The sequence below is a fragment of the Peromyscus californicus genome, unplaced genomic scaffold (genome assembly GCF_007827085.1).
Source record: "Peromyscus californicus insignis strain IS unplaced genomic scaffold, ASM782708v3 Scaffold_22__1_contigs__length_63687245, whole genome shotgun sequence".
NCBI lineage: Eukaryota > Metazoa > Chordata > Mammalia > Rodentia > Cricetidae > Peromyscus > Peromyscus californicus.
In genome coordinates, this window is record NW_026294525.1 from 37650760 (window position 1) to 37673500 (window position 22741).

At 42.9% G+C, this 22741-nt stretch overlaps 1 protein-coding gene across 4 annotated transcripts in view; it reads right to left on the reverse strand.

Moving 5' to 3' along the window:
* Ncoa7 (nuclear receptor coactivator 7) overlaps positions 1-22741 on the reverse strand; it is a 149448-nt gene that overhangs the window by 24681 nt on the left and 102026 nt on the right. For all 4 annotated transcript variants that reach the window (XM_052751286.1, XM_052751285.1, XM_052751288.1 and 1 more), the window contains exon 10: positions 22124-22292. In XM_052751286.1, coding sequence (XP_052607246.1) covers positions 22124-22292 — 169 coding nt within the window. The remainder of the gene's footprint in view (positions 1-22123; positions 22293-22741) is intronic.

The window sequence follows — 22741 nt, forward strand, 5'->3', positions numbered from 1 at the left end:
ACCATTGATGTTGTGAGACATCAGAGAGTAGTGTTTGTTGATTCCTGCTATTTTGCTGCTGCTGCTGCTGCTGTGTGTGTGTGTGTGTGTGTGTGTGTGTGTGTGTATGGGGGGGTGTGCTAATGTTTTCCTCTTTTGATCTGCTGGTCTGGGGTTATTTATTTCTTGTGTTTTGTTGGGTGTATTTAATCTCTTTAGGTTTGAGTTTTCCTTCTTGTGCCTTGTGTTGGGCTGGATTTATAGGTAGATATTGGTTGAATTTGGTTTTATCATGGAGTATCTTATTTTCTCCATCTATTGTCATCGAAAGTTTTGCTGAGTGTAGTAGCCTGGACTGGCATCTATGGTCTCTTCGAGTCTGTAGAACAGCTGTCCAGGCCCTTCTGTTTTTCATTGAGAAGTCAGGTGTTATTTAATGAGTCTGCCTTTATATGTTACTTGCCCTTTTCCCTTGCAGTTTTTTTAATACTCTTTCTTTATTATGTACATTTAATATGTTTTGATTATCATGTGCAGAGGGAAAATTCTTTTCTGGTCCTGTCTATTTGGTATTCTGTATGCTTCTTGTATCTTGAGAGGTATCTTGTTCTTTAGGTTAGGGAAATTTTCTTCTATGATTTTGTTGAAAATATTTTCTGTGCCTTTGATCTGGGTTTCTTCTTCTTCTTATTCCCAGTATTCTTAGATTTGGACTTTTCATAGTGTTCCAGGCTTCCTGGAAGTTTTGTGCCAGGAGTATTTTTAGATTTAACATTTTCCTTGTCCGAGGTATCCATTTCTTCTAGCCTGTCTACAATGTCTGAGGTTCTTTCTACCATCTCTTGTAATCTATTGGTGAGGCTTGCTTCTGTGGTTCCTGTTGAGTTCCTAAATTTTCTACTTCCAGATGTCCCACAGTTTTTGTTTTCTTTATTGTCTCTATTTTCACTTTTATGTCTTGAACTGTTGTATTCATTTCCTTCCACTGTTTCTGTTTTGTTTTCATACATTCCTTTAAGGGATTTATTGATGTCCTCTCTGAGGACCTCCATCATAGACAGGCCATTTTAAGGTCTTTGTCTTCTACTGTAATTCTCAGGACCCACTGAGGGAGGGTTGCTGGGCTCTAGTGGAGATATATTGTCCTGGCCATTATTGATTCTGTTTTCATGCAGACGTCTAGGCATCTGGGTTTGGGAAGACTGTGATGCTGACACCTGGTCTTGTCTTTGTTAGGTGGATGTCCATTCCTTTGTTTCTATTGCCCTCTGGTTCTTAGGAGAATATGGTGGCTGTGTGTTGCTTGGCAGAAAATTCTTCTGAGATGTTGCTAGGTGTTGCCATTGGCGGTTCTCAGTAAAATGTGTGTCTAGGTACTGGTGGCTGACACTTGAGAATGCAGATGGGCTCAGAGGGGGTGGTGGATAGGTCCTTAGGAGGGAGGAAAGCAGGGTATTCCACCAGGAACTACTTAGTCCCTCAGGAATGGAGGCAGAGGGTGAAGACAGATACAATGGGTAGTCTGCTACAGAGCTGGGGATGAGACTGGGGAATTGGATATGAAGAAAAGGAGGAACAGTGAAGATCTAAAGCTGCTTTGCTGGCCTACTTGCTTCTCTGGTACGCTGGGCTGGTGGGTTCCCAGGGAACATCTGCCGGAGTTGGAGGCTGGGATACTGCTATGAGCTGGCTGAAGGAAGTTTGGAGGGGAAGCTCTGCATGATCCACTAGAGAAAGGCGCAGGGAAGGAGGAGAGAAGGGGAGGCTGTAACAGGTGATTTGCTATAAGGCTGCAGATGAGACTAGGGGACCAGATTTGGAGGAGAGGAGAAAGAAGTAAAGATCTGGAGTTAGCCTAGCTGCTTCCCTGGCTAGAATGGCCAGCTGGTTCTCAGGGAGGGTGTGCTGGAGTTGGTGACTGGGATGTTGAGATGAGTGAGGGGAAGATCTGTGTGACCCAATGGAGGAGGGGGCAGAGAGGAAGGCAGAGAGGCTGCTCTGGCAAAGATGTCGAGTAAGAAGAACACTCATCCATTGCTAGTAGGACTGTAAATACACAGCCACTACAGAAGTCTGTGTGGTGGCTCCTTAGGAAGATGGGAATTGATCTACTTCAATATCCAACTAGATCACACTTGAGTATATACCCAAAGGATGCGTCATACTACCAGAGACACTTGCTCAAAGATGATCTTTGCTGTTGTAGTCATAATAATGAGAAACCAGAAACAACTTAGATGCCCTTCAACGGATGAATGGATAAAGAAAATATGGTACAGCTGGGCAGTGGTGGCGCACACCTTTAATCCCAGCACTTGGGAGGCAGAGGCAGGTGGATCTCTGTGAATTTGAGCCAGCCTGATCTACAGAGTGAGTTCCAGGATAGCCAGGGCTGCAGAGAGAAACCCTATCTTGAAAAACAAATGAAAGGAAAGAAGAAAGGAAGGAAGAGAAAATGTAGTATATTTATACAATGGAATAGTACTCAGGCATTAAAAAACGACATCATGAAATTCACAGGTAAATGGATGGAACTAAAAAACAAAACAAAACCAAACATCCCAACTGAGGTAACCTAGACCCATAAAGACAAATATGGCAAATATGGTATGGATTCACTTATATGTGGATATTAGCTGCTGTGTTAATGATAGCCAACTTACCAATCCATAGAACCACAGAGGTTAACTATAGAATAAGGTATTGGGAGAAGGGTGGCAGATAGACCTCCCTTGGAAAGGGAGATAGATGGATGGTGGGGGACTAGAACAGGAAGATCAAGTGGAGAAGAGTGGAGGGGGATGAGGAGAGAATGCAGGGAGAGACAGTTAAAATTAAGGGCCATTTGAGGAGTAGTATGGAAACCTAATGCAGTAGAAGCTTCATAAAATATATACAAATATGAAGGTGATCTAAATGAAATCACCAAGTAACGATGACGCTTCCAGTACCAGGATTTGGTTACATCTAACTGAGTTATTGGTCAAAGGGGGTGGCTTGGGAACCACCAAACAACCTAGGCTGTTGTCAAGACTCTAGGTTGCTCTCCACAAACTGTCAGCAAGGCCCTGTTGCTGAAGACACCACGTCCACACCCACTGAACATGGGGAAGTCGAGTTGGTGCCTACATAGAGCCTTTACTCCCACGTGCTCGTGTCTTCAGTACAGGAAGATACTCTGTATGCTACCAAAGGGGAAAGGTAAAACACCATCCCCGCCACAAAACCTTGGATCTACAATGGTGTCCTGCTTGCAAGATTTGCTAGTGCAACAGAGGCACAAAGCTTGCGGGAGTCACCAACCAATGTTTGATTTGCCTGAAGCCCCACTCCACAAGATGGAAGCCATACCTGACACTGCTTGGTTGACCAAGAACATGAGACCAGCCAGTGATGCGGGGTAAAACCAAACACTACTGTTCTAAATAAAATAAAATAATAAATAAAGACACAGAAATAAAGTGACTCCTAATGACATTCTGCTATACTCAAAGATCAGTGTTTTACTTAGCCATCATCAGAGACCATTTCACCTCCATCAGATGGGAACAAATACAGAGACCCACAGCCAGACATTATCCAGAGAAGGAGAGACCTTGGAACATGCAGCCCTAAACAGGTTGTCTCCATCAAATCCCTCCCCTCAGGGCTTGGGAAACCCTGCAGAAGTGGGGGCAGAAAGATATATGCATACATTCTCTCTCTCTCTCTCTCTCTCTCTCTCTCTCTCACACACACACACACACACACACACACACACACATACACACGTATATACTGTATATATTATGGCTTCCAGTTTTGTGTTTTCATGGGATCCTTGAGTGTGCATATGAGTGGGTCTCTGAGTCTGTATGTCTCTTGTCTCTTGTTCCTTTTCCTTCTGTTTGTTCTGTTCTAGTCCAATATATTAGTTTTGTTTTATCTTTCATGATATATTAACTGTTATAATTAGAAGTCTGTTTATTTTCTAACGAGAGACAGAAAGGGAGGTGGGTTTAAATGGGAGGGGAGGTGGGGAGGAACTGGGAGGAGTAGAGGAAGGGGAAACTGTAATCAGGATATACTATGTGAGCTAATTTCAATAAAAGAGAAAAAATTTACCCCATCAAACTCACAAATAAAGGTGATTATTATGAGTATATATTTTTATTTTTTTATTCTTCTTTATTTATCTTCCCTTATCAGTATACCAACAGCTTCTTCATTCTTTTATAGCTACCCAGTACTTTGCCAGGTGGAGCTAATAGTTTATATAGCCGTTCTATATAGTTGGACACGTGAGCTGTTTCCCAGACATACTATCACAAATAATGCTATGAGCAATCCACTCTGTATGAGTGTCATTGCACACATGTACAGATAAAGTGTAGGGGTGGTTGTCTGCTTTACCCTGAAGCACTGCCCCTAGAAGGCAGCAGGTAACTGGTAGGTACCTGCCCCCCTGGGGGACCGTGACTGAGGGGGGACCCCTTAAGACCTGGAATGTGTATGTGCTCAGTCTTGGCTACCTTGTGGTCTTAGATGCTGGATGCTGCTGCTGTGGAAAAGCAAAGTTCTCCAGAGAACCACGCTGGACCGCGCCCCACCCCTCCTGGATCCTGCGACCAACTCCCTAATGTTTATTGTGAGTTAACCCAGAATAAATCCCTTTCGACTATCAGGCAGACTCCGTGGAATTACCAGTGTAATAAAGCTGCCGTTTATATTCCCAGAACTAGGGTGGAATTGTCTGCCATGCAAGTACTAAGCAAGCTCAACCCTGCTTTGCCTCCAGGAATAGACAAGCTCAGATGTGTTCAGGGTAGTGTGGCTGCAGACCTGGACTGCTCTGAGACTGAAAAGAAACAACCTGATGCAATCGTACAAACGTAATTTCAGAAAACTATGTTGCCCTGTGTAGGGATGACAGTACTTTTGTCCCCTCTATCTCCCTACCAGCCGTTAATTGAGAAAACATGAAATTAATCACTACTTCAGAGATGTCTGGTAAGTATACGATTTCTCCAGGCTTTCTTCAAAAATGCCGTTCATCATAAATTTACCTGGAGCAGAGGCATAGTGGAGAACCAAATATACTTCTCTCTAACTTTTATAAAAGAGCCATATGCTATACAGTGCGTGTTCATATCAGGGGGGAAAATCAAATGGAGGCAGCACAAATGGCTTCCTGATTACTTGTGGCTGGCTTCTGTGTACACAGAGGAAAGCAGCTTCAATACTTGGTATTGTAATCTGCCAGGCCTCAGTGTTGCTGGCAGCTGGCCTGCCTGCCACTCACATCTGGCCAGTCCACTCACAGCCAGGCCCTGATGTTTTCCTCTTAGCCATAAAAAAAAAAAAAAAAATTACAGAGAACATCAATCAGATAAGGACACTCTGGACAAACCCAAGAGCGTTCTACTGCTGTGTGAACTCCACTAAAAACACGGTCTAGCCACAAAGTGGCCAGACGCGCAGCTATACCACGCTGACCACATACTGCATCCACAGCAGCATCACTTGCGTCCATAGCCTTCCCTTGCTTCCAGGTGAGATGTCCTCAGATGCCTAATCACGGAAGTGATTTGTTTCCTGAGGATGCCTCACCTGAGGCAAGGCACGGCTTCGTTTACACCATCGCCAGTTACCTCACTCAAAGCTGAACTCGGTAACTCCCTCCTAACCCTTCCCCTCCCTTCCACAGACTTCTAGTGCTAGGAATCAAACCCTATATCAAAATACATTCAAAAGGGCAAATCACGAGAAATTTCCCTATGTGCCTCCCAAATAAAGGTGATGACTTTATTCATTTCTTGTGCATGTATAGTGTTTTGTAAGTAGGTGTGAACACAAATGCTCTTTTGGCAAGTACTCGGCCTCCGAGTCACACTCACGGCCCTTAGCACTCTCTCATTGAATGGCCAGTTCCCCCAGAGTGTACTCATCCATTGCAAAAAGCTAAGCTTTAGTGTGCTCTAGTGGGCACTGGCTGGAGGACACTGTACCCCTGAGAGAGCTTCCTGAGCACTCAGTGACTGTGTCAGTGACCCCAATTTTCTGGAGTATTAGTTCTGGTTGCAACTGGGTTTTGAATTCAACCAATTATCCTTATACCTCAGGGACGAGGAGTCAGTCATCCGTGTCATACCCAGGACTGTCTCCTGAGGTGGCCGTTAGGGGTCTTTTGATCACTCACGTTGCAAATTCTCTGCTTATTCCACATTGTTTCTGAACTATTTTCAAGTCTTTTTCCTAGCTGGTGACATAGACAATTTGACTGGATTTTTTTTTTAAACCACAAAGCACTTTACTCTCCTAGGGAAGTTTATTGTACAGGATGATACCTATCAAAGAAGCTTCCATTCTGACAAAAGATGAGAATGTGCTGGACTGTATTTCTTTGTGAAACAGCAAGGAAACCAAGATGAACGACAGCTTTGGATTTAGTTCTGCATTCCTTCTGAGACATTATATGACATGCAAATTGTGAAAGTGCAAGTCTATACAGATTTTAGGGAAAGAACCGATCTTAGCAACTTTTAGTCACTTCCCGTTCTGGTAACAAAGACATCAATATGCCTGGGGTGACCATCTCAATTGTTCTGTTTAATGGTAAGTAAGATAAGGCTGACTTAGTATTTCATGGTAACATAAATGGAACATTATCTGCTTGATGGAGACAACTGATTCCCACAACCCACTGGGAACATGAATTTGGGTGGAAGTCTGAAGAAAGTCAAGGCTGTAAAAGGGTCAGAGCACCTCTTAGGAGAAGCCAGCTTCGTTTGAGGTTCAGTGTTACTGGAGCTTCTCTGATATGTTCTGATGGTCATAACAGAGGTAAGCTCAAAGAAAAGGACAGCACCCCTTTCTCTACCTCATCATTCCTGAGGGGAGATATCCGCAGGGGCCTGGGGGAGTGCTCCAGTCTTACCCTGGTTATCTAAGAAGACACATTTGAGCATGTCATGATGCTGATGCTGAGATTTAGACCAAGCCTCCCGCCCCCTGGCCATGCTGGGGAAGGAAAAAAGATACATATGTGTTTGTGTGCCCCTCGGGAGCTGTAACAAATGGAGGTGGGTGAATGAAAAGGAGGACATGATGTCCCCAAGGCACTGATGAGGAGAAGGATTTTATTGTAGATATGACGGAGAGTACAGCCAGAGGCATCTGGAAGAGTCCAGACTGAACCAGGCCCTAAGAGGAGAGAGATGCGGGGTTGGAGGGGGAGGGGGTGGGGGGGTGGGGTTGAGAGGGCAAAGGGGCCAAGAATGAGCCAAGAGAGGAGCTGTCTAGCTGAAATGTCAGGTTTATATAGGAATGAAAAGCTGGGGAAGGAGAGCGAAGGCCCTGGGATGGATGAGTTTAGAGTAGGGGGTAAGGGGAGACACGCTAGAAGGAGATGACATTTGTACTGAGTGAGCCTAGAGGCCAAGTGTGTGCTTTGGTATGCTGACAGGCACCACAGTCAGCCTTTTGTCTCAGGTTTCTTTGACAGTGTGGTTCTCAGTTTTGGTGTAAAGTACTCTTGTCTACCAGTGCCATGCTTTCTAGAAGTATTCTCAGCCAGGGCAGTAATCAGGGATGCCCAGGCAAAGAGGCTTTAAGAAAAAAAAAAAATCTATCTCAAGCTTCTTCAAGGTTTGCCACATTTTCAGTGAACAATCCAGTGAAAGCTCTGGGTCTGTCTATGTTCAGAGTGGCATATTGTGAAGTAGCCAGCTGTGGGTCAAGAGAAGCCAGGCCCAGCCTCATACATACCCCGAGTGAGCTCTGGGCTTTCACCAATGCTTAAGAAAGACAAGGCTTCCTCTAAAGAGAAGCTGCAGAGCAACCCTCCAAGTCAAAGATTGCCCAGTGTAATGATAAGGGAACCGAAGACAGCAGCCATGGGATAATGTGCCCAGACACTCCTTTCCTAGACATGTCCCAACCAGCTCAAGCTGACTGCCTTTAAAAGAATTCTGTAGATAGCTCTATTTTTGCTCCCACAGAAAGAGGTCATAGATCACAATTACTTCCCCGGTTTGGGGCTTTTAACAAAGCTTATGTAAATATCATCAGTGACCCTGTTGGGTCTCAGGGCCCCGGATTCCCACTTCCTATTTCTGTTTCTGAACTTCTCCTTAGTGGGCACACAGCACAATAATTCACGTCACCAGTCGGCGGCGTGTGTCCCGAACTCAGGGAAGTGGTATGGCAGTAGGTCCTATCTCAGTGGCTATAAAGGTTGTCCCTTGCCTGAGAAGCCACAGGGAAAATAGGGTGGCAAATTGCAACAATACACTCTGATAGGAAACGCTCAGACATCCAGGCTACGAGCACACCCTAAATTCTTTCAGCGTTAGCTTCCCACGTAATATTAATACGTCCTCATCTCCTCAGGCAGTCAGGGACATCATTTGAGGCAGCTGAGGGAAAAGAAAAGGAATGAAAATTTTAAACAACCTGCTCCACAAGAGAAAAAAAATGTTAAATTGATTTAGAATCAATCTACTTCTTAAGTTCAAAGGTCTTTGGAGACCAAACAGAAGGAGTAAGTGTCCTATCCCATGCCTCTTCCCAACTTTTTGTGTTTAATTTTCTTCCCTCTGTTTATATTATGTGACTTGTTTAGGGCCAGGGAGAGGATATGACTGAATTACTGTAGCCTTCAGTTTACTTAACTGAGGTCTTGGACTGGTTCTTTTCACCTCGTGGGGTTTTCCTAGCTCTTAGTTTCCAGAACTCAACAGACCTCAAGTAATAAAACTCAGGCTCCCAGATTTCCCACTTGTTCCCCTAGCTCCCGCCTTGTCCATTGCTTCCTTCCGACTAGACTCTTTCATCTTCTGCCTTCATGACTCCTCTCTGTCTGCCTCAGTTTCCCCCAGCTATTGGGTCTCTCCTGGACTCACACAATTCTAAGCCAATCTGGCTGCTCTTCCCTGTGTTTTGACCCTGTGCGTCTCCCACCCAGACAAGCCACCTTTTCCGATGTCTCCCCTAGGGCAGCTGTTGTTTGGGCTGGCTTGCTTATTGTGCATCCCGTGATCCCACAGAGCTCCCGCTCTCCTCCTCACAGTGCCCTTAGACTCCTCTCCACCATCTCAAGCTCTCAGCCTCTCCTACCCCATGCCCTCTTTAAATGGAAGATTCTCTATTTCATGAATAAGAATGTAGTGGGTAGCCATTCCAGCTTTGATCTGGAAGTTCCAACCCCCATTGAGACTTCGGCAACTGTCACGCCTACAAGGCGGGGCCAAGGGAGGCACCTGGAGACCTGAGATCTGGATGCGCCAGCGCTCTCTCTCTGTTCCGGGACCCTGGATGGTGGAGGTGGGCCAAGCAGAGCTCCAGAGAACACCGCTGGACTGCGATACACCTTCCCCAGACCCCGCGACCTACCTATCCCTTAATTTGTAAGTTACGCCATTAAATAAATCTCCTTTTAACTACGTGGAGTGGCCTTAATAATTTCACCAATATAAGAGTCCCCCTGCAACTTCCCATAGTGCTCTAGTTCTCCGCAATTCCTCTTTTCTGTCGTCACCCTCCTTTCTGCACTGTACCAGTCCCACTCCTTGCCAAGTTTCCCCATTGTGTCCCCTTACGCTCCCACCTTTTCTGTGTCCTTCTGTGTCCTTCATGCTGATCCTTAAACCGGCATGCATTTCTCCATCCTTAAAAAAAAAAAAAAAAAAAAGAAAAAAGCCGGGCGGTGGTGGTGCACACCTTTAATCCCAGCACCCAGGAGGCAGAGGCAGGTGGATCTCTGTGAGTTCGAGGCCAGCCTGGGCTACCAAGTGAGTTCCAGGAAAGGCTCCAAAACTACACAGAGAAACCCTGTCTCAAAAAACCAAAAAGGAAAAAAAAAAGTTCTAGATGTTTTTTTTTTCCCTGAAATTTCCTTCCCATTCTTCATTCCACTACCACCACCCCCCTCCAGAGTGTATAATTTGGGCTAACATACTCCTTTTCATCCCTGAAATCATCTGTTCTGATCTATCTACTTTTTAGTATATGCAGTTGGTAAATCAATCTGCCTCGCATGCTTTCTGAAAGGAGGCGCAGCATTAAAAATGTTGTTCCTTTTCTCACTGTTTTAGTGAAACTGGTTTTCTCAAGTCACCAATGGTGCAAAACGACCACAGTATCTCAATCCCCATAGCGCTGACCTTAGAAAGCCTGTTGAGGCTTGAGACTCTCACAGTGATTCACCTTGTGGTTGGGTCCCTGATGAATCAGCAGCCTTGGGACATTATCCAGGGCTCTGCTCAGAGCCAGCACCATTACCAGTAATTACAGCCACTGTCGCTGCCAACTGTTCCTGAAGTGGTGTATTGTAATACACGTAACAAGTGAGCAGAAAAACTTGGCCGTGCACTGGGTCCTGGGAAAAGCTAATCTTCAAGGGGAAGTAGATCTGGTGCTGGAATGAGGCCAAGAAAAAAGGGCAGAAAAAGGGAGTGACTATGAAAGGCAAAGCCAATCACTTTACCAGGCTCGTAAAACTCTTCTAGCATCTTCCTGGGGGGTTTTAGGATTAATCCAAGCTCCGTGTTAGCTGCTTGTTTGGTGCCACACACTCGAATGGGCTACTGGTTCAGACACAGGTTCCATGTTCATTTTTCATACATGCTGAATCTCTCTCTCTCTTTCTCTCTCTCATCTATCCATTCATCCATTTTTAGTAAGAGCAGTAACAGAGATAAGCCTGCTGGAAAAATATCTAGGGATAGGGTCTGGGAAGGCTTAGTTGAGTCATAGTTGAGCTGGGTATTGAGAGAGGCAGAGGAGTTTATTACAGGAAGAAAGAGAAAAGGTTTCCTACTGCAGGGAAGACGTGCAGAGACATGGCATTTGAAGGGTATGTTGCTGCTGTAATAAGGCCAAACTGGAAATGGCAGAGAGAAAGAAAGACACTGTGGTCAGACCTCAGGTGACTTCTGACAGAGGTCTCTTTAATGGGGACTTTGACAACATAGGAGGCCAGGTCTTAGTTAGTTTAGAGTGTTCAGGTGGTAGGGTCATCAAAAAAAGAAAAAAGTGAGAGAGACAATATAAACTGTCCATAGGCTATGGAAGGCATGGTAGGGTTTCCCAAACAAACACCACCAACAAAACAACTACCAATAGATCTGCCGTATGACACAGCCATGCCATGGCTGGGTATTTACCTTGGCTTGCAAGCCAACAGATCACAGAGACACTTGCACATCAAAGTTCATGGCATCACTATTCACAACAGCTACATTATGGAGTCAACCTAGGTGTCCAACAAGAGAGCAATGGGAAAGGAAAAGGTGGTATAGATACACAATAGTAATTTTTTTTATCTACAAAGAAGGTCAAAGTCATGTCATTTGCAAGGAAAACAGATGCAACTGGAAATAATAATATTAACTGAATTAAGCCAATCACAGAAAGACAAGTATGTTGTTTTTTCTCTCATTTATGAGTCCTGGATTTTATATAGGTACAAAAAAAAATCACGCGTTGTATGACGTAGATAGAAGCAAAATTGTCTAGGGATGCAGACATAGGATTTGGAGGGGTAAGGGCTGGGAATGAGGAGATGTACTCAACATATAACATATACCTATGCAGAGGCTTGGAAAACACGCCTACTTCATGTTCCGCATCAATCAAGATAGAGTAAGGGACCAGGGAGGAGGGAAGGCTCTCCCTAGGAAGGGGAAATAGAATAGTTATGAATGGATTTGGGGAGTTTTGGAACAGAAGGATTAAAGAGGGATGGGGAAGCAAGAGGGGGATAAGCGAGGGACTACAGGGGGGGACAGCTCAAACTAAGGCCATTTGAAAACCTAATCCAGTAGAAGCTTCTTAAGAAAATATACCTATATGAGGGCTGGAGAGATGGCTCAGAGGTTAAGAGCACTGGCTGCTCTTCTAGAGGTCCTGAGTTCAATTCCCAGCAACCACAAGGTGGCTCACAACCATCCATAATGAGATCTGGTACCCTCTTCTGGCCTGCAGACAGAACACTATGTACATAATAAATCAACAAATCTTTAAAAAAATATATACACATATGAAAAAAATCTAATTTGGTGTCACCAAATAATGGGGAAGACAAAGACCCAACTAGACACGAATCTTCCAGTGCTGGGGAGGGGATGGGCTATATCTAATGGACATGTTAGCCAAAGAGGTCTCCTGGAAACCCCCAAAGAACCCGGGCTATTTCCAAAGCATTGGTAGCTCTCCACAACTGAAGGTAAGGTCCTATCACTGAAGAAACCACTGAACTACCTGAAGAAGTCTGAGCTGGTGCCTATCTAGAGCCTTCACCCCCATTGACTAATGTTCTTGGCATTGGAAGGTACTCTGTATGCTACCAGAGGATGATAAGGAAACATTAACCCTGTGACCGACAATGGTGACCTGCCTGAGAGATATGCTGGCACAATAATGGCATAAAACTTGTGGTAGTGCCGGGCGGTGGTGGCACACGCCTTTAATCCCAGCACTCGGGAGGCAGAGGCAGGCGGATCTCTGTGAGTTCGAGGCCAGCCTGGTCTCCAAAGCGAGTTCCAGGAAAGGCGCAAAGCTACACAGAGAAACCTTGTCTCAAAAAACAAAAAAACAACAAAAACAAAAACAAAAAAAACGAAACAAAACTTGTGGTAGTAACCAACCACTATCTCATTGGAGTTAAGGCCCACTCCCTAATATGGAACTCATGCCTAAGATTGTCCAGGTAGCCAAGAACCTGAGACAAGACAGGGCAGGAACCTAGGGTGAAACCAAGATACTGTTCTGCTAAAGGAATGTAGCAATAAAATGCATCCTAATGACATTCTGCTAGACTCATAGATTGTGGAGGGCCCCCCAAATAGCTTGACCACACAGCAGCCATGACAGGCTTAGGGGCCTAGACACAGCTTCTGTGACAGGCTTACTGACAGGCAACACCCAGATCCAGGAAAAGCCTTAAGCTGACACCAGGGATCCACCCAGGGGCGAGGAAGTACCTAACATCCCAACATTCCAACCATTAGATAAGGTGGCCAGATGTCCTTGAGTCTAGCAAACACCTATTTTCTGTTTTGCAGATACCCCTAGACAATTGTCAGCCAATTAGGGTCCTGGACCCCGGAAATCCCCTCACCCCAACCTCTGCTATGATTAAAAACTCTGCCCCACCTGAGCTCAGGGCTCTCCACTCTCACTGCTGTGTCGGACAGACAGAGGGACCAAGCTCTGGAGCTTGAAATAAAGGCTCTAAAGGCTCTTTGCTTTTATATGCAGGATTCAGTCTCCGAGGTGGTCTTTTGGGGGTCCCTGTGATCTGGGCATAACAAGATCAGTGTCTCGCTCAGTCATCATCACAGTAACTTCTTCCTGCAGTAGATGGGAACAAATACTGAAACCCACAACTGGACAATGTGCAGGGAGTGAGAGACCTTTGGAGCACTCAGTTCTAAATGGAATGTCTCCATCAAATCCCTCCCCTCAGGGCTCAGGGAACCCTGCTGAAGAGGAGGTAGAAAGACTATGAACCAGGGGGGATGGAGGACACTAAGGAAAAAAGGCCTTCTGGACACAGCAGGACCAACACACATAGGAACTCACAGAGACTGAGGTAGCATGCACTGGATCTGCACAAGTCTGTACCAGATGGGGTCCCAGTGCTGAAAAGAGAAGTGGACACAAGCCCCCATCTCTAGTCCAGAAGCTATCTCCAATTGATAAATGCTGGCCAAGGAAAAATAAGTTTTTTTTTCCAGTGGAATCTCACCGGGTACACAAACCACACTTAAAGGCAGGTCTCCATGCCCAACAGTGGATGGCCAACCCAAAAGAAACTCATTGATATTTTTGGAGGTTTTTGTTTTTGTTTTTTGTCTCATAATGCTTCGTCTGGGCATTTTTTACTTTTACCTCACAGATCTCTTGCTTATATATTATGGTTCCTGATTTTAATGTGTTTTCTGTGTGTACAAATGTATGTGTTTCTTGTGCTTCTTTGGCTCTTTTGTTCTGTTTGTTTTGACCTATTTTGATTTGTTTGTTCTTATTTTACCTTATCTTATTTATCATTATTGTTATTATTATTATTATTTTAGATGCCTGTTTGTATTCTGATGAGAGAGAAAAAGAAAGGGTGTGGATTTAGATGGGTGGGAAGTAGGGAGGATCTGGGAGGAGTTGGGGGAAGGGAAATGGTACTCAGAATGCACTGTATGAAAAAACATGTCTTCAATTAAAAAACCAAAAAAAAGATCAATCTTCCTCTAAGAAATGCAAACTTGTTCAAATTTTACCTGAAGGCAGGGACAGATCTGGAGTCTTAGAAACACTGTTTTGTCAAGTAGCAAAGACCAGAGAAGATGGGACCAAGTTGAAACAAGGCTTTGTTGCCATAGCTACATCTGAGCTCCAGGCAAAAGATTTCCAAGGCCAAACCCTAGGCGTGGCAATGTACATGTGGAAATGCCCACTACATACTCCTCTCAGCCCATCTAGTGGTGGTCCCTAGACTCACTGGGTTTATTTCTAAAGGTTTTCTGAACGTTTATCAGAAGAAAACTCTATTTGCAATGTATTCACTAAACACATTTCTTGGTACTTGTGAATAAGAATGTGGCTATAGTTAACAATATAAGGAAATCAGCCATCGAGAGATGTATCACACCTTTGAAGGAAAATCCCTCCTAACGCAGCACCAAGATGCATGTAAGCCAGAGGCTTGAGATGGGACCTTTGAACAGGAACTCAAGTGACAAGGGAAGAAACCTAACAAAAGCAATTACAGAGCAGGGCCTGTCTGCTTCCTGAATGAAGGGCTGAGTGACTGAGTCAGAGTCCTGGGCACAGGCTGCCGGGATTAGATAATACCTTAAGGCCACTGTTTTCTAAAGTATGGCAGGGTGACCTCAATCACTTCACAGTGTACACAGAATACATTTGAACAGTTACATACTTCAGAAGGTATTAGTTAGAAATACAACTAGCATTTATACTTCTCATTTCACAGATGTTATCACAGCCTAAATGACAATCAAAAAGGAAGCCACAGTGATTTGAGTCTCTTAAAGACAGCCAGGATAAACAGCAGGGCAGATGGTATGCAGCTAGGAGGAGAGGATCTGTGTGAACAGCTAAAACTTGAGATTTTGCCATCCAGGGCACACCTATATTATCAGTAAGGAAGAGGCAGGGACAGATCTGGAGTCTAGAAACCTTGCCTTGTCAAGTAGCAAAGACCAGAGGAGAGATGGGACCAAGTTGAAACAAGGCTTTGTTGCCATAGCCACATGAGGATTCAGGCAAAAGATTTCCAAGGCCAGACCCTAGGAGTGGCAATGTACACGTGGAAATGCCCATGATACAGTCCTGTCAGCCCATCTAGCAGTGGTCTTTTCTTACCCATGGGGGTCTGTTTTCAGACTCTTAGTGTATAACTGAAATTGGATGGTACCAAATCCTATATGCAGAACCTCTTTATTATGATAAATTTAACTATGATAAAGTTTACTTTATAAGTTATGTCCAGTAAGAGATTAATACAAGATCATAGAGTTATCATAATGTACTGTAATATAATTTCTGAGTGTGGTATCCCATATCAAAATGTCTTATTGTACATCCTTGCCGTTCTTCTTGTGAGCACGTGGGGTGACTCAATGTTTACATCATGAGATGAACTGAGGTGTGTGACAGGCAATGTGTCGCAGCATTGGAAAACAATGAACCCAAGCACTGGGATAATCCAACAGCCCACTTTATAATCCAGATTACTAGGGGAGATTGGAGGTGCTGCTAATAGATACAGTATCCACAGAGTAGCCAAAGTGGTGATTCAGTTCCCAGGTGGAATGGACTATGATGGCACCAGATTTTATCGCTGATCTAAGTACCATGCGATTGAAAACTTAAGAATACTTCCAGAGATTTCAATTTAATATTTCAGGACTGTAGCTGATCTCAGGTAACAAACATTAGAAAATGAGACCACGATAAAAGAGACAATTGCACTTGAAATCTGCTAATAAGTGTTCCTGTCATATAGAAATGAAGGCAGACATGAAGGGAGAGAGGGGAGAAAATGGTTACTATGAAAGATGATGGAGCCGGGTGGTGGTGGCGCACGCCTTTAATGCCAGCACTCAGGAGGCAGAGCCAGGCAGATCGCTGTGAGTTCGAGGCCAGCCTGGACTACCAAGTGAGTTCCAGGAAAGGCTCAAAGCTACACAGAGAAACCCTGTCTTGAAAAACCAAAAAAAAAAAAAAAAGAAAGATGATGGAGATGTTCATTGGCTGGGCTGTGGTACGGATTTCACAATGCATACAAATGTGAAATGTTTATACCCTGAAGATATAAAATTTTTAAATTGTTAACATTGTTTAAATCTAGCTGAAAAACTGTATTTCGCCGGGCGGTGGTGGCGCACGCCTTTAATCCCAGCACTCGGGAGGCAGAGCCAGGCGGATCTCTGTGAGTTCGAGGCCAGCCTGGTCTCCAAAGCGAGTTCCAGGAAAGGCGCAAAGCTACACAGAGAAACCCTGTCTCGAAAAAAAACCAAAAAAAAAAAAAAAAAAAAAAAAAAAAAAAAAAAAACTGTATTTCATTGCTGTGGCTCACCAAAAATATTAAGAAAGGTCTTTTGAGAATCACTATGCAAAACAATAGTTGTAGATATCAAATGGATACCTTAAAACTAAATAAAAACCAAAGTTTATACCAACATCAATCTTCCAGGCCTTGGGCTGGCAACCCATTGGCTGGTTTCAGTAGCAGATGTGTTCTTTTTGGCCTGCTTACTTTTTATATTAAACATTAGTTAATATTAAAAAACTGGGAGATCTGGCACACATAATCTGGACTGCAGTTTGTTTGGATAAAAAAGAAAAGATGGAGCAATAACAGGTCCACATGCCCACACAGCTCTGAGAGGTTCAGTCCCTGCCTGCCCCAAGCCCCACAACCTCAGGCATTTAAATAGAAAACCCCCTCATCTGTAAGACCCCACAGGTTGTCCAAATCCTGAAATATTATCTATCCATCTATCTATCTATCTATCTATCTATCTATCTATCTATCTATCTACCTTTTTTTTAACTATATACACAAACCTACAGTAAAGTTTAATTTCAATTTCTAAAGTAGGTACAGAGAGACACAATAGTGATAAAAGATAAAAAGATGTATGAATGCTGTCTGTCTTTGTCTGACTCTCTGTCTGTCTGTCTCTCTGATTCTGTCTGTCTCTCTCTGTCTCTATCTCTCTGTCTCTTTCTGTGTGTGTGTGTGTGTGTATTTGTGTATGTGTTGTGTGTATAGGTGTATCTTAATACCATATTGTACCATAGAGTATTTTCAGACCACAGTTGACCACAAGTAACTAAAATGCCAGGAGGTGAAGCTGTGGATAAGATCCAGCCACCTCTGTGATTCCTTCATCCCTCCAAACACTGTACAGCACCCACTGGTCGAGATCAACTGGAGTGCTTGGAATCAGACCTCAAGCTTGTCCCGGAAGTGCAGGCACTCGCTCCTCCACAGAAAAGCACAGCCGCCACTCTGCAGCGTTGGCTTAGGAAGAGGGTCATTTCTCAAGAGCACCAGGTGGTGGTAGAGTCAATGGTTAACTCAAGACATTGACTCATACAAGACATAGCTCAAGCAAAGGTGTTTACTGAAGTTACTGGAGGGCAGTTCTGGAAGGTGACAAATTTCTGGACATTTAAATGAATGAAACAAAAGGTAAAAACACGAGTAAAAAAAATAAAGTGTAAGCAGCATCCCTTCAAGGCTTTCTACAGTCACTTTTTAGGAACAGTGAAAATATTTACACGAATGACTAATAATCATGTACCAATGCAGCCCTTTCCCCAAATTAGTATTAAACAGGAAGATGCTGGGCTTAGCTAGGAATTCTTTTGATTTTCTTTCCTAGCAACATTCTCATTTTAAAACATCACAATAAGATCATAGCTGGGCGGTGGTGGTGCACGCCTTTAATCCCAGTACTCGGGAGGCAAGAGGCAGGTGGATCTCTGTGAGATCGAGGCCAGCCTGGTCTACAGAGCGAGATCCAGGAAAGGTGCAAAGCTACACAGAGAAACCCTGTCTAGAAAAACCAAAAAAAAAAAAAAAAAAAAAAAAAAAAGATCATAGCACAGGCTTAGAAATGCTAGTGGTAGAGGGTAAGGGTGTGGGTGGGTTCAATCTCTAACAAGGAAATAAATAATAAAAACAAAATAAAAGGAAAAATATTACATGATATGCAGTACTTTAAAAATCAGATGATTTTTTTTATTCTAACATACATCTGGTTAGGATGAGGAGTTCCAAAGTTGTTTCAGAGAGTAGACTTTAATAAGTGTTCAAAACAAGGGTTTTTGTTGGCACTCATTAAATATTTCAACTTAGCCCTGATCCCATTAACAGTAAGGTGATTTCTGACCAGGAAAATTTTTTCTTAACTGTGGTTAAAGATTGCATGCTAGGAAACTAGGTCAGCTTGTGTTGCTTTAATTCGTCCTTTGCTCTTCTAAGAAATGTGCTGTGAGGGACATTTTGCTTAGTCTCCATAAGGGTCATTAGGATTTGGGCATCTTCCTATTGTAAAATGAGTTGAATAGGAGAGTTGATTTTCTTTATTATTATAAAACTAATACAAAGCTCACCCAAAGCATGCAGAAAGAATTTTAGTGGGGGAGAGATATTCTATTAAATAAATGTAGTTTATATAATAATATACATGTGTGGCCTACATAGTGATTAAGACAGTATACACAGAAAAGACTCAAGCTATACAGGTAAATATACGTTAGAGTTAGCTCTGTGAAACAGCTATAAAAAGCAAGTTTCTTTTTGTTTTTGTACTTTCTACATATTATGAGTCTAATTATTTTAATTATAAGGACAACTAAATATGATCAAGTTTTTATCTATTAGATCATAAGCTCAGCTACTCATGCACTGATATAACTAATTCTGTGCAATATGGACCACATACTAGGTGCTATGCTGTTTCATGGATGCAAAGTCATAAGAAAGCAAAAGAATCAAAGAAACATGGGTGGCAGGTATTGGTGTTAAATGCTGTGGACATCTGTCATGGTTTGAATGAGAATGACCCCCATAACACAAATGACACACATTCTCTACCATCTGTGCATACTAGCCTCAAGTTGTTTTTTGCCTATCTCTCTCTCTCCATATCTATCTATCTACCTATCTACCTACCTATCATCTATCTAACAGAAGGTGTGTGGAAATGTTCTTTCTGAGGTAGTGAAGGAATCCAGAACCTATCTATCTATCTGTCTGTCTGTCTGTCTGTCTGTCTATCTATCTACCTACCTACCTACCTACCTACCTACCTACCTACCTATCATCTATCTAACAGAAGATGTGTGGAAATGTTCTTTCTGAGGTAGTGAAGGAATCCAGAACCTATCTATCTATCTATCTGTCTGTCTGTCTGTCTGTCTATCTATCTATCTACCTACCTACCTACCTACCTACTACCTACCTACCTACCTACCTACCTATCAATCTATCTAACAGAAGGTGTGTGGAAATGTTCTTTCTGAGGTAGCGAAGGAATCCAGAACCTATCATCAGAATGAGAAGCCACTGCATGGCACTCCTTAGCTTCTCATTAAGATCTTCTGATGACCTTAAGTTGAATAATTCCACAAATTATCATTAACACAAACCTCCTTTTCATACCGTGCACTTGGAATTCTGGGTGAGACTTAACTACAGGACCACTCCATCATCTGTCCTTTCTTAATCTAAAAGGTGATTTATTTAGGGCCAGTGATGCATAGAAATACAAAATGGAATAATTGTGAGGAAATTCCCTAATATTTATCCCAAAAAGCTATCATAATTAAAAAATGCAACATGTCTCTGAGAAAATATTTGGTTAATTAATAATGAGTTCAAGAAAGAAAATTACTCGCTACCCAAAGACAAGTAAGCCAGGGCACTATAAAATATAGTGTAATGGAATTCAACAAATGACCTACATTAAGAATCCTGCAAACCACTTGCATGAAAGGTCCAAGGAAAGTATTGTTTCAGCATTAAAACTGTCTTCTGTGTTAAGGAATGACAGGAAAAATAATTACACATGCGGGATTGCTAAATTATTCTACAAGAGTTCTTGGTATACACAGTTCCATTCTGAAAGAAACTCAACTTCCAAATATTATAAATAATACATTTTCTCAGAGAGAGCAATATATATATAAATTTAATATCCCTCCCCGCCCCCAATGAAGTTTACACAACCCATATTATGGCTGAAAATTTCAGTGCTGTTTCTTCCCTGCCTATAAAATCATGAAGTGGCCAAATCTTTACAGAGATGGATCCATTTTCAATATTCTGCTCCTAGGAAGTCCAAGTTATTATGGAACTTCAGAAGTTTACATTTCTTCTATTGACCCACTTTAAAATAACTGCATGCGATGCATATGCTCCTTCCCCATAGTCCTATTTCAAAACTTTCATGAAATCCTAGGGGTTGCATGCACGGTGAAGGGATATATTACATAAACACAGAACAAACTATGTTTATTGCCCATGTTAATGTGGGTTTGTTCCTAAGAGAAAGGGGGGTTATTAGCAAATTCATTCATTAAAATCCTATTATCTTCACATTAAGCTATAATTTATTAAAATGAAGCAATTCTCCTGATGAGAATTACCACCCTGGGCAATAATCATCTAGAAAGCATGGTCTTGCTTGGGATTTCATTTGGCTTTGTGAGTCTTCGTGTTACCAGAAGGTCAATGAGGAAGTTCTCTCTATTTACTCACCAAACACCTATCTAGATGATGCCTGGGGACTAGTCTGAAAAAGGAAGGTGTGTGGGTTTCAGAGTAAAAATTAGTAAAGTTCTTCGTAAGTATTTAATCTCTAGAAGTCTTTTTGTTCTATCGCACATCCAAAAATAAATCAATTTTTAAAAACAATGATTTCTGATTTTCTTTTTAAACTCCTATTTTATATTCTACAAACATATCATTAGTAATACACTGCTGAAGAATTCCTACGCCACTATGGTCTGTCTCCAAACCAATAAAATCTCCTCTTTGTTGATAATGTGGATACAAAGCTCTGCCTGCACTTCCACGTTCACTGTAGAACTGATTTGTTAACAGTCAAGATGTGGCATCGACCTAAGTGTCCAACAACAGGTGAATGGACAGATGTAAGGTTGCACAGGCACTGAAGACTATCACTCAGTCATAAAGTCAATGGAGGCCTGTGATCTGCAGCAAATGTGGATGCGCCGAGGGAGTTAAGCGAAGGAAGCCAGGCGAGGAAAGACTGCATCTACACTCACCTGTCCGGGCAGGTGTGCGCAACAGGGAGAGCTTAGTTAATGAGTACAAAATCAGTTAGATAAAAAAGAGTAAGTTCCAGAGTTCTATAGCACAGCGGGAATGACTATAATATATTATAATAACATATTCTGCATCTAAAAGCTGCTACAAGAGAGGATTAGCAAATGCCCCCTCCAAAAACAAATGATAGGTGTCTGAGGTGATAGATGTGCTAATTACCCTGGTTTGACCATCATAGACTGTACACACGTGTATAACTATCATACTCATAAATATATGCAATTACTATGAGGTTTAAAAATAAGCCCCCGCCCCGCAACAAATAAGACCACAAATGTCCTGGAAGGTATGTAACCCACTATCTACCCTGGAGATCTCATGCCATATTTCTCATGCTGCTGAGTCGCAGCAGTCCCTTCAGAGGACCCTAGAATCTTCAGTCCTCACACACTTAAGTACTTTAAAGAAGACCATCAATCCTGTCTCTTTACTGCACTTCAAGAGATTGGATGAGCTCCACCCAGCTCCTTGATTCCCACCAGAAGGGCATTTCCAGTTTCAGATATTTGAGAGTTATCAACCTCTTCCCTCATTTGAAAATCAACTTGGCAGGAAGTCATGAGAGCAGAGCAGCATATTGTACCTACAACGATCCCATATATGTTGTGTCAAAACGACCATTCAGAAGAAAACTGGTATGTATCCTTCTAGAAGTGAAAAAAAAAAAACAAACTATAATTAAGAAAAAGCTCTTCTTCAAGAATAAAATCGGTATTTGGAGATGACAGACCCACAGGCAACTGGAATGCTGGTGGCGGACACTGCCCCTGCTCTGCTCACCTCTCCCGGGGAACAGCAAACCAATACTCTGGCTGCTTCCTTCTCTTGCCGTACTGCTGGACCATGGCGGTGGTGTGACTGGCAAAGGATTTTCTCATGGGCTTTCCCACTTTGATGCACAGAAACATGGGCGGGGTCTTGCTCTTTTCTTCTTTGGAGGGCAGTATATCTGCATCACACATGAAAAAGCATTCCTCAATCCTGACAATATTGGCAACAGTAAAACTTCTCCAGCCTACAAAGAGGGGTTGGCAATGAGTGGAAACCTGACTCAGCAACATCATATTAGACCTAATGAACCACCGGACTTCCTTTGGCATATAGAAGGACAACATGTTTGCATGCTTCAGGTTGGTGCGTATCATAGGGCATGCTACATACTAAAAGTGAGCATAAAACCCAACACAGGAACAAATATTGTAGAACGATAACACTTCATAAGCACACGTGTTAGTGAACAGCAGTAAGACCTCATTCCACTACAATGCTATTTGGTTTAGAACTGAAATCTCTCAAAAGCATTTTCGGCTGAACATGGTGGCACGCCCCTTTAATTCCAGCACTCAGGAGGCAGAGGCAGGCTGATCTCTGTGAGTTCCAGGTTAGCCCTGGTCTCCA